Source organism: Artemia franciscana, chromosome 1, assembly GCF_032884065.1.
Source record: "Artemia franciscana chromosome 1, ASM3288406v1, whole genome shotgun sequence".
In the NCBI taxonomy this organism is placed as follows: Eukaryota; Metazoa; Arthropoda; class Branchiopoda; order Anostraca; family Artemiidae; genus Artemia; species Artemia franciscana.
The window spans coordinates 65,282,434-65,295,284 of record NC_088863.1 but is presented as its reverse complement, the minus strand read 5'-3'; the positions used below and the strand labels follow the sequence as shown (position 1 = coordinate 65,295,284).

The 12,851-nt window shown below is 39.0% G+C and overlaps 1 protein-coding gene across 1 annotated transcript in view; it reads left to right on the top strand.

Moving 5' to 3' along the window:
- LOC136032952 (uncharacterized) overlaps nt 1-12,557 on the top strand; it is a 36,589-nt gene extending 24,032 nt beyond the window's left edge. The window contains exon 2 of the mRNA XM_065713439.1: nt 11,904-12,557. Within this exon, the coding sequence (XP_065569511.1) occupies nt 11,904-12,269 (366 nt within the window). The 3' untranslated portion in view covers nt 12,270-12,557. The remainder of the gene's footprint in view (nt 1-11,903) is intronic.
- The last annotated feature ends 294 nt before the right edge of the window (nt 12,558-12,851 follow it).

The following is a 12,851-nucleotide window of genomic DNA, read 5'->3' as shown; positions in this document are numbered from 1 at the left end:
GACGGCCCATTGCTCTGACTACGACCTTGTGAAAGATACTTTTCTGAGAAGATTCCAAATGACTTCTGAAACCTATCACCAGTTATTCCGTACGACACCGAAGGATGTAAAACAGTCATTTACCGACTACAGTAAGAAGCCAGAGCAGCTTCTGACCATATGGTTGGACGTTACTGACTACAGATCGATCGTGAATACATATGGGATGTGAATGAAGATAGCCAATATCTTTAGAAAACTGAGGGTTGAACAATATATCACTTCCATTAAGAATGAACGACTTGACATCTATTTGAGATAACTTGAGGAACCAATTCTTGCGGCAATCTGCTATGTGGCTAAAAAAATTTTACAAGCCCGAAAAGATGACAGAAGAGAAAGATTGAAAGGAATTTCACATCAGTCTTCAAGGAAAGAAATGGCTGCAAAGGAAGCACAACAAGTTAAACCCGCGAATAAGCCGGTGAATAAAGAATTGGAAAAAACAGGATCCAACAGTCGAGACACTCCGTGCAAGAAAACTAACAGAGTGGCACGAGGTTTTTTCAACTGTGGAAAATCTTGGTCACAAAGCTATTGACTTTAGGGAACCGATGAGGCAAAAAAACTTGTTGGCTCGAAGTCCAAGTCTAGAAGACAGAATCAAGGCGAGGTTCTGTGCCAGGAGTATGGCAGATGGGAAGCCAGTGGAGTTCCTTTTTGGCAGTGAAGCATCCATCACTATTGCCCATGGAAGGTACGCTGAAAGCCAGGGTGAGCGAACATTGTCTACCACAGACATATGTTGTTTCCACGGCAATTGTAAGCAATGCCCTTTACATATAAGCTATGTAGAGATAGGATGTGGCAATTATACCTTCCAAGGCAATGTTGAAGTTGTAATTTATGATGATCTACTCTTATTCATCGGAAGATCGCTATCATCGAAAGATCGTTGCCAGGATTCCCAGAACTTTGTAGCTGAAGTTCAGAAGTAAACAGCTGTATTGTAAACAGCTGTAAACAACTGCTGTACAGGAAGATTGAGACCAATCTGGATAATGAAAAGATTACACAGATGGTAGTTCCCAAGAATTGTAGGTCGTTTTTTTTTTAAGTCACCCATGAGTCCCCAATGGGCAGCCACATTAAAGTTGCACACCCTCTGGATCGGATCATTCATAGGTTTTTCTGGTCCGGGTTGTGCCAAAATGTCAAAGAGTTTGTAGATACTTGTGAACCTTGCCAGCTAGTGGCCTGGCTTAAGAAATAGAATGGGTCCCCATATTACGACTGTCGGTCATTGAGGAGCCTTTCAGGAGGATTGCAGCAGATATTGTGGGACAATTGGTACTATCCCGAATGGGTCATTGATTCCTTTGGTATCATCAGATTATTTCATTCTTTATCCTGAGGAAATACTCTTGATATTTATGCATGTAAGAAAAACTACTGAAACATTTTAGCTCTACTTCTGTCGGGTCGGTGTGGTCGGTGTGAGACTAGGGGTCAAATTTTGTTGCAAACAGCTTACTCGAAGTATACATAATTCACGAAATAAAACTTATACAGACATCATCCTTTCATTCACAAACAGATGGCCTGTTTGAAAACTTAAACGGGACGCTTGTTCGGCTTTGAAGAGATTCCTCGTGGATAACCCAAGGGACTAGGAGCGGTTTATCCACTACGTCTTGTTCACTTATAAATAAACTCCTCAAGCCTCAATCAGGTTTATCCCCTGACTGGGATCGACTTATGCCCTATTTGGCTGTCGGTGAGATACAGGTGATTCCAAAGTGCTGGGAAACACAGTGGTGTGCTATAAAAGCACGCAGATATGTTCTATGAAGAACCCATAATATGCAATGAAGCACGCGTGATGTGGTATGAAAGCACGTACAAATATTCTTTGAAGTACGTGTGATGTGTTATTAAAGCAGGTACACAAATTTTTATGAAACACCCACAATGTGCTATTAATGCACGTACAAATGTGCTATAAAATACCAGCAACGTGCTAAAAAAATCAGGCCCAAATTTACTATGAAGCGCGCGCAATGTGCTTTTAAAGTACGTGCAAATATGCTATGAAGCACCAGCAATGTGTTTTTAAAGCAATTAAAAATGTGCTATGAAGCACCCTTGTACAGCTGGTACTCTGAAACCACTGGGGAGGCCCTGAAACCTTGTTCATCAAGAACACTTGGTAAATCCAGAGCTAGCTACTGACGGAAACCAATGATGGTCTTAAAATCACCTCACTGTTAACCCAAAAACTATCTTCCCTAGTCTAATACGTCTAATATGGTCAAACAGTCTAATATGGGAGATAATTTTCACGAATGTTAATAACGGTAAAATTTTTTTTTTTCAAGTATTATTTTAACCAGTTATCAAAACTGAAACACAAACATATTGTGAATTGAGTATTTTCAGCTTAAAAATGATGGAAAGTTTAGCGCAAACTGGGATAAAGTCCAAGTTACCCCAAAGTCTTCGTTGCTAACGTTTAACACTATCCACAATTCAAAGATATATGGATGATATAACGATAATAAAATCCAAAAAGTATCTTTTGAACAGCCCTAACTATTACGAAAAATTTTGGGTTCTATACCTTAATTTACACTACAATTTAATCAGCAAAAAATCCAAATTTCACTTTATTCAATTAAGTATCCCACTTCTGACACCACTTATGTCATTCCAACGCTTTGCTTCCTCGGCATGAACATGAATCTAGCTCGCTGTTGTTTTGATGGTACTTATTGGGCCAGAAGAAGTAAGTAAGAAAAATCTTTGCTGTTGTGTTACCTCGATGAACCAACTTTGAAGGAGTTTGAGGCGAATAATGAGATTGCAGGATTAGCTGACTACCATAGTCCTCTGGTACAATTACTTAGAAATGAGTTGACTATCTTTTCTTTTGGTACGCCGATATAAAAGACCTTCCCGTATCTCAAAATAGGCTCCTTTTTCATCGGCTTGGTTAGACTTGTAAGTAAAAAAAAAGAGGGTGAGTTCGATGTCCTACTGCTGACTATCATTGAAGTCTTTGAACGGATTGGTCTTTCCTCTCTCTTCGAAGACTTTCTTCAAGAATACGAGCAAGTATTTGATACTGATCTACAACTGATATGTAACTTAAAAAAAACGGGTGAGTTTGATGTCCTTCTGCTGACTATCCTTGAAGTCTTGGAACGGATTGGTCTTTCATTTCTCTTCGAAGACCTTCTTCAGGAATAGAGGCAAGGACTTGATACTCATCGACAAAGATATTAACACACATTATTTTTTTCCTTTGAAACAGACAGGACAATGCATCAGCACTGCCATTTTAATGAATATACCAATTTTTTTTATTTTAAATTGGTACACTTGAAGCAAAAGGGACCAGCATGTCAAGCGATCATTGTTGCTCCGAGCCACATTCCGAAAGTAAAGCGGGTTATGATCAGTTTCGACGGTGAACTTCCGACATTTGAGGTAGTACTGAAAAGTTTCCAACCCCATTTTAATTACGAAGCTTCAAACTCAATTGTCGAATAGCAGTGTTCCACTGGCAATAGCTTCCTACTCTTGCATGCAATGGGAGCTCCTCTACTTTGCGTTGAGTCAGGACTACACCAATTCCCTCATTCGAAGCATCCATTTGAAGCACAAGACCTTTGGCAAAGTTGGTACTAGTCAGGATAGGGGCAGTATTGAATGCAGTCTTCAAGACCTCAAAGGCTACTGTCTGCTTCTGAGACAGCTTAAATTGACTTGTATTTCCTTTCTAAAGAAGATCTGTCAGCAGCTACACAACCGAAGGGATTTTGCGGACAAACTTTTGGTTAGGCTTAGTGATGCCAAGGAGTGACCTTAATTCCTTTTTTGTGGTGGGCTCTGGAAAGTTTTTCAAAGCCTCAACCTTGCTTTCCATCGGTATGATTTTACCATTTCCTACTTTGTGGCTCTGATACTGAACTTCGTCTAGTCCAAACTTGCATTTGTCAGGATGAATGGGAAGACCAGCAGCTACTATCCTCCCTAAAACTTCCTTTTAATGTTGCTTGTGATCTTCCCAACTATCAGAGAATAATATAAGGTTGTTGAGGCATGCCCTTGCATAGCAACGACATCCAGTCAAAATCTTATCCATGGCAAGCTAGAAGGTTGCTGGTGCCCCATGAACACCAAAAAGAAGTACTCCGAACTCGTAGAATAAGGATTTCGTTTGGAATGCCGTCTTTTCTATGCTCTCTGGCGTAAGTTGCCAGTAGCCTTTGGTAAGATCTAAAACACTGGAGACACTTTTGTTACTTTCTTCCTAAAGCAATTCATCTATGCGGGGAAGGGGGTTGCCATCAAAATTAGGTACCCATTTTAAACCTCAGAAGTCTAAAAAGAAATGATTGCTTCCATCTGGTTTGAAAACCATGACTACCGGAAAACAGCAAGGACTTGAAGATAGGTTTTATGATTCCTAAATTCAGCATTCGCTTGACTTCTTCTTCAATGGCTTGTTGTATACTCTGTGGTACCCTATAGGGTTTTTGACGCACAGGATGGGCATTACCTGTATCAATGTGGTGTCTGACTACTGATGTTCTTCCGGGAATTTTAGAGAAAGACTTTTGAAATCCCACTTGTAGACCAAAAATTCCTTTCTTTCTTTTTTCCGTAAAGTGACTTAGCGAATCTATAATAATATGGATGTCATACTGGCTACCGTAATTATCTGCCTGGTAAAACTTAGGCATACTTGAATCTTCATGAGCGAAGAGGAGGAAATCAATTGGTCAACGCTGAAACTTCCGAAGAAGATTGATGCGTACAATCTTCTTCTTCTTTCTTCCTTCCGGGAACAAGACTTCGTGCTTTACCGACCCTACTTTCCGAGATATCCTGAAGGGTCCTTGCCATCTGGTTTCCAGCTTATGAGTTCCGGTCGGCAGAAGGACGAGTTTTTCGTCATTCACTTGCAGAACTCGTGGCTTTGCCATTTTGTTATTTTGGGTTTTCTACCTTTAAGACGCGTCCAGAAGATTTTTATGGGCATCTTCTAGGATCTACCGAAATCGTTCTCGCAAGGAAAAGAGCTCATGGTCGAGTCTAACGGTACAGTTTCCAGCTTTTTCCCATTCTTGATAACTTCCAATGGACCTCTTGACCTCCACCCATAAAGAAGCTCAAAGGGAATAAACCTGGTCGAGACTTGAGGAGTTTCTTAATGCGCGAACAATACGTAGGGTATAAAGCGATTCCTTGGGTTGTCCAGGATGAACTTCTTCAAAATCCGAACAATCGTCCCGTTTAAGTTTTCAACCAGGCCATGTGTTTGTGGATAAGAGGGTGATGTTCGTATAAGTTTTATTTCGTTAATTTTGTACACCTTGAGTAAGCTCTTAGCAACAAAATTTGAACCCTGGTCTCTCAGGATTTCTTCCGGAACACCAACCCGACAGAAGTACTACTCAAATGTTTTTTGCATTTTTCCTCGCATTTACGGATATTATGGGTATTTCCTCGAGATAACGAGTGCAATAATCTTATATCACCAAGAAGAATCGATGACCGATCAGAGATGGTACCAAAGGTCCCACAATATCTGCTGCAATCCTCCTGAAAGACTCTTTAATGACCGGCAGTCGTAACATGAAGACCCGTTTGTCTTAAGCCGGTCCACTAGCTGGCACGACTCACAAGTACGTACAAACCGTTTGACATCTTTACATAACCCGGGCAAGAAGAGCCTGTGGATGATCTGATCCAGAGGGCGTGCAACTTCGGTGTGGCTGCTCATTAGGGAATCATGGGCGAATCTCAGCACAAGCAATATACAAGGCTTGGAAACCACCAGCAGTCCAATCCCTTCATTATTCTATCCGGTATTGATCTTTTTGTAGAGGAATCCGTTGATGAGCTGAAACCCGAGCCTGAACTAGCCAGAGTGAAACACTTTGTCAGTGTAAAATCTTGTTGTTGAAAGTCAGTTATTTTCATGAAGGTCAGTTGTTCTGGATCAATTTCTGAAGGTTTTTTTCAAAGTTTTTCGTCTCCACTCTGCCTTCTCGTTCAGTCGGCATCGTCAACTATTTCTATTTCTCGTGTTGCCCATCCCATTCTTCGGCTCTACCATAATCTGGTAAACATCACTTTCTGGAAGATTTATTGTGGGGGCCTAGGTCTCAGCTTTTGGTCCTGTCTAGTCTTTCGCTCTAATCGGCAGACGAATAGAGGTAGCAGGTCTGTCTACTTCTGAACTTCGGCTACAAAGTTCTAGGAATCTTAGCAACTATTTTCCAATGATAGGGGCTACGGGTAGATCCTCAGAAATTGCAACTTCTACATTGTTTTGGAAGGAATAATTGCCAAATCCTATCTCTACAGAGCCCTTATGTAAATGGCACTGCTTACCATCCCCTTGGACACAATATATCTCCGTGTTGGACGATGTTTTTTCACCCAAGCGTCCAGTGAACCTTCCTCGGATGATAGTAATGGATGTTCCACTTTCAATAATTAGCTCTGCTGGCTTTCTATCTATCATACCCCTACCATGAAATGTCACCTTGATTCTTTTTTCCAAAATCGGACTGTGACCCAACAATTTTTCTCACCTCCTTTGGTTCCCTACAGTCAATAGCTTTGTGACGAACTTTCCACAGTTGAAACAACATCGTACCCTTCTTTTAGTTTCTTGCGTTGAGTATTTCGACTGCTGGATCCTGTTGTTTCCGATTCTGCATTCACCGGCGTATTCTCAGGCTTAATTAGTTGTATTTCCTTTGCTGCCATTTCTTTCCTTGATATTTGATGCGAACTTCCTTTCAATCCTTCGCTTCTGTCAACTTTGCGAACTAAAAAGAAGTTTTCAGCCACATTGCAGACAGAAGCGAGAGTTGGCTCCTCTTGTTATTTCAATTGGATCAGTAATTGTTCATTCTTAATGAAAATGACATATTTTTTAACCACCAGTTCTCTGATGATATTGGCTACCTTCATTCGCAGCCCATCTACGGTTGCGATCAATCTGTAATCTTTGACGTCCAGCCATTTGGCCAGAAACTTTTCTAGCTTCTTACCGTAGTCGGTAAATGACTGGTCTGCCTCCTTCTGTGTCATACAGAATAGCTGACCATAAGTTTCAGATGTCACTCGGAATCATCTCAGAATAGCCTCCTTCACAAGGTTGTAGTCAGAGCTATTGGCCGTCGGAACAATCTTAGCAGGTTCTACAGCTTTGCCTGTCAGCAAGGCCTGGAGTCTAACTGCCTATATACGACGACTCCAGTTATTTTGGGTGGCAGTTCGCTCGAAGGTTGTGAGGTATGTATCGATATTCAAACCATCCGTAAACTTGATAGTCTACTTCGTAGTTATCTTAGATGTAACTGGCGCAGTCTGAATAGCAGACTGATTCGTCTGTAAAGCTTGAACAAGAGGAGTAAACTGAAAGATCAATGATTCCGCTTGCTGTTGCATCTTTCGTCCACTAGTCTCCCTTTCTCACTCTAGTTCAGCCTGAATTGTTTCCATGCTCACCTTCAAGGAGGCACGAAACATGGTCATCAGGTGGTCTTCGTCTATATCCTTGTCTTTGTATTTAGCTAAGCACTCTTCTGCCCGTGTGTGTGACCTTTTTTGCATGTTATTCTTATCGTGGTCCGTCTTGCTCCTACAGCTGCAAATTTGGCTGTTGGTAAGATACTGGCGTTTCCAAAGTGCTAGGAAGCACAGTAGTGTGCTATAAAAGCTCGCAGAGATTTGCTATGAAGCAGCCAGAAAAGACTATGAAAGCACGCACAAATATGCTATGAAGAACACATAATGTGCTATTAAAGCACGCACAATTGTGCTATAAAGCACTCGCAATATGCTATAAAATCACACCCAAAGGTGATTTGAAGCACTCGCAGTGTACCTTTAAAGCAGGCACAATTGTGCTATGAAGCACCCACAATGAGCTATAAGTGCATGCACAAATGTGCTATGAAGCACGCAAAAAATGATATGAGAGCAGGCCTAAATTTGCCGTAAAAATAGGCACAAATGAGCTATGAAGCACTCGCAATGTGCTATGAAATTACGCCTAAATGTGCTATGAAGCACTCGCAGCGTGCTATTAAAGCACTTACAAATGTGCTATGTAGCATTCGTAATGTGCTATGAAAGTATGATTAAATGTGCTATGAAGCGCCTATAATGTGCTATTAAAGTACGTACAAGCATGCCTTGAAGTAGGTATGCACACTTGATACCCTGACACTACTTGGGTGGGGGGTTAAGCTTTGTTCATAAACAGCATAATTCCGGAACAGATCAAAAAATAAAAACTGCTTTGTCTTGGAGTCCTGACAAGAATCTTGCCGTACAGTATTTTGGAGAGAATTATAGCATTCTTCAAGGTAAAAGAGAAAAAAATATGTCCGCCAAACAATAGAAAATATTTAGGCTTTATTTAAGATACTGGTAAAATTTTCTTCAGTTGTCATTGAGTATTTTCATCGCATTAAGGACGAAGAAAAACAGGATCATTATCTTGATCACCAGAATCAGAACCTACTCATTGAGTTGATGGCGCCTGAGGAAACAAAGACTGTAACTAATAATGTCACGCTTACCAAGTACTTTTCATTTATACTTTGTATTAAACCTAACGTTAGCCACAAAAAAGATGATTCTGACATTGCACTTTATAGATAGGTTGTAGCCTAACATGAATATTATGGAATATTTTACATAGTTTTTGATCGTTGATTACACTGCAGAAAAAGCTTGTCAGATTCATTACTACCACTAATCAGGGAACTTGGCCCACATCTTGAAGCCAGTCAAGAACAAGAATGTTCCAGCCGACCCGATTTGAAGAAGAAGCGAGTACGAGTCCATGCACACAGCCTCCACTACAACAGGGATGCATATTTCATACCTTATGGCTGTCAAGTTCTCCTTCATGTGTTAGAAGATATGGTCAAAAGGAATTCACAAATAATATCATTTTTGAACATCAGCTAAGAATTTGTGGGATGTTTATTACTTCAACTGTAAAACTGAAGATTTTGGAAGGTGCTGTTCTTTATGCCACTGTATAATCACTGCAAGACATGCAATGGGAATATTGCATCGAAAATGAGAAAGCGCTGTGAACCAAACGAAACAAATAAGAGAGCCTTATTTACTAGCGCAGAAGAGGCCAATGATCTTGACGTGAAAGACCAAATCCGAATCTCTTTAAAATTTCAGAGTGACATACTTTCAGTTTATCCTTACCACTATCGCATAGTATGAAATTCTGTTGGTGGTTGATATTGTTTGCAAAATATTATAGTCAGCGAACACTCGATTTGATGTAGCAACTAAAAAAGTGAAAGGACTCGTCTTTTTCTTATCAAAATACTGAGACACAAAATTTTAATCTGCTCGAAGGACTTCATTGAAACTACGAGTGCAACGGATGTGGTAAAAGTATTGAAACAGAATAATAATAAGTATTGTAATTGTAAGACCTTGAAGGGGGGACAATATCGTCTGAACAGACTCTTAGAATTAAACACTTCATGTACATTGCGGACCAGGCACTCACCTTAATGATCACACGGTTTGTATAACAACAGCAGCAGGAAAAACTCTTTGGGTTTTTGTATAAAATAGAAACAGTGTAGAGACCGAAATACAAGAAATAGGTGGGAATGCCTTTCATCAATCCCTTTACCCAAAAATTACTTAGCCAATATGGAAGGAGTTGATAACTTTGGTGCAATAACCGAAAAAAGGTAATAACAGCAGTAGGACTGACATTCTCTTGTATCATTTGCCTAACACAGTGTTCCTATAAATTTCAAGCTGATCAATTAAACAATGTCTGCCAACCTGTCTACTGAACATTTTGGTCGTGAGACGCTGAAGGGGTCACATGCCATCTCTGTTCTTCCACTCCTTCCACTCATATGACGACATTGGAGTAACTCGATCCTTTGATTTTTCAATAAACTGATTACCCTTGTTCTTGAGTTATTCCGGTCCAAATATCGTATAAGATGCCAACCAAGTAGCTGAGAATTTCGAGCGGAGGGGGCACAGAAGTATCTTATGCCTCAAACTTAATATATTAAAAATTCTTTCATAGTTCTGATGCTAAAAATGCGCCATATGCCAGCCTTTCTGCAAAAGTGCCACTAAAATGCCCTGCTTTTTGTGGTAGTTCACTTTAAACTAGGAGTCACATAAATCACTTCTTTTTACAGTTATCAAAGGGCGTTGGGGGATTTAGGGAGTTTGTAGGCTTACTTCTGTTTCCCAGTCTTATAGAAAAATAATCTTGCCACGGTTTTTGGTTCAAACAACATTCCTACATTTTTGCTAAGAATTTTAAGGCGCAATAGCCGAAGGGCCTTCCAGAAGGGCCAATTGCCAACTTAGGCTCTCCAATTTTAAAGATTTAAAATCCTTTGGATAATTCGTGTCCAGACAAGACATAATATGTCTAATTTCTGCGCAAAGATTGGTTGGGCCAGCATTGAAGGAAGCATGGGTCACCTTTATGCCTTCAATAGCATAGATTGAAATGATTGTGCCATTTTATGAGACAGAAAATACAACATGCCTAACTAAATGCTAAAAGTTGACGAGGAGTCATATAGGCATTAACAAGCTTTTATGGAATTTTCGCTGGTTTCTACGCCAAATCAGGATTTTTTTTTTTCGCAATGTTGCTATGTGACTTTCTTCCATAAAAATGAAGTTACCAGCCCCCTTGTGATTTTCAAAATGGCTAAATGAAGGTTTTTTTCTTACTCTATCAAGAAAAGTAACTATAGTTTTTTTTTTTTTTTTTTTTTTTTTTTTTTTTTTTTTTTTTTTTTTTTAATTTGAGATCTACTAAAATTTAAGAGGGCAGTATCATCCGTTCCTATTAAAACCAGCCAAAACTCAACCAAAATCACAAATAGCTTATATTTATTGGCCATTCTCATCTGTGAAAAATGCTTCTTTTTTGTAATTCTAAATTCTGTATTTACTATTATATGAAAATTTTTGGTAATGGGGGATTGAGCGAAGGAATGGGGTGACCTCTTAATCTCTTTAAGATTCAAGTTTAACTTCCTTTAGTAACAGGTGGCTAATTTTTTTCCCCGACTTTTACTGAAGTTACAACTCAAAACTAGAAACAAGGCTCGAAGAAATGAAAGTTTACTTGAGCAACTTCTATTGTATCATGCTTTCCAAACGTTGTGTTATGCTCATGTTATGCTGTGTTATCTTGCCCCGACATCAGCACATTGCTCTCCTTTACAGTTTTCCATTAGTTGGTGGTAAGAGAATTGAAGATTTAAATAGCTCTCGATGGACAAATCATGTCCAAGATTTTAATAGACCAAAATGGACAAAAAAAGAAGAATATGGTCTAGATAACTTCGAAAACCACACTGCCTTTCCATGCTGAAAGTAAAACAGTTGAAAATAGGGATGATACCTTTTTATTGACAGTGAATAGATATAAAGTTATTTAACTGGATATTTCGAACACATATACAGTGTTCATCATGAGCAGTTTTACTACTGATGATGAACACTGTATATGTGTTCGAAATATCCAGTTAAATAGCTTTATATCTATTCACTGTCAATAAAAAGGTATCATCCCTATTTTGAGCTGTTTTACTTAAGAATATGGTCAAACAAAGTTCTGTGATACAAGCAAGCAAGGCTTCGCTAAAATATTAAAATAATCCATCCAACGGTTTATCCAAAAGATTGAACATTTTGGAACTTATTAAAATAATAAATTCAAATACCCTTCGGTTCCATTTCCAAAGTACAGCCATTGAAAACCCTGAGTATAAACGCTAAGCCTTTTTAAAGCCTTCAAGTGAAGGTGCTTTAGGTGCATGAAGTAATTGATATTTTGCATTCTCCTTTCATCTTTTTTTTAGGTCATTGTGCTTAAGCCCCGGTCTACCCAGCAAGCCATTCGATTGGCCAAACACATACAAAGAAGTGAAAGGAATAAAAAGAAGACAGGAGAAAAGTTTCAACGACATGGAATCAAAATTGGCTACAGCCCGACAAGGAGCGTGAATTACAAACTGAAAAAGTCAGTGAACAGGAGAAAAAATCCAGAAAAGAACAAATCTAGTGGCACAATTCTTAAAACACTATCACACAATCTTCAACCCCCACCGATTTTTCAAAGAGCTCCAAACATAATAATATCGTTGAAAACAACTGGAAATACAGAAATAGGGACAAAAAAAGCGAGTGCACTTGAAAATAGTGGATGGAAGCCAATTCTGAATTAGAATCTAATAGCCTTTCTTTATTTAGAGAGAAGATGAGCAAGCAATTCGTTTTGAACTAGTGATAACCAAACTGATCCAAATGAGTAGAAAGGCTAGGTTGTTGTGTTTTTTGTGGAATTAACGTTACTACTACTATATTTATTGAGGTATTGCACAAGTGTGGTTCCGTGTAAATGAAAAACATTTTATAATGGTGAAATCTGCTATAATAGTAAGTTATCATTTAATAATAAGATTACTGTATATGAAATGTAATTGCAATAAATTCACTTACAGTAAAAAGAAAAATCTATACCCGCTAGATAAGTGATATCGGAAAAAATCATTCCGTTTCATTGTGTTGCGAGAGCAACACTTTGGTTTTGTCCCGTTTTTTTTTTCCTATGCAAACAATGAAAGCACTGAGGGGTTTGTATCTTTTGCTAGTTGGTGTACCCATACTCACTATAACCTAAAATTAAGTGTCTACGCAACGGGTACAAAGGATAACGTTAGACAATTTAGGTAGTTTCGTAATAATTAATGTAACCTATGGTGTTTTAATCCTGAAAAGTTCCAGATAGCTGTATAATACCAACTAGA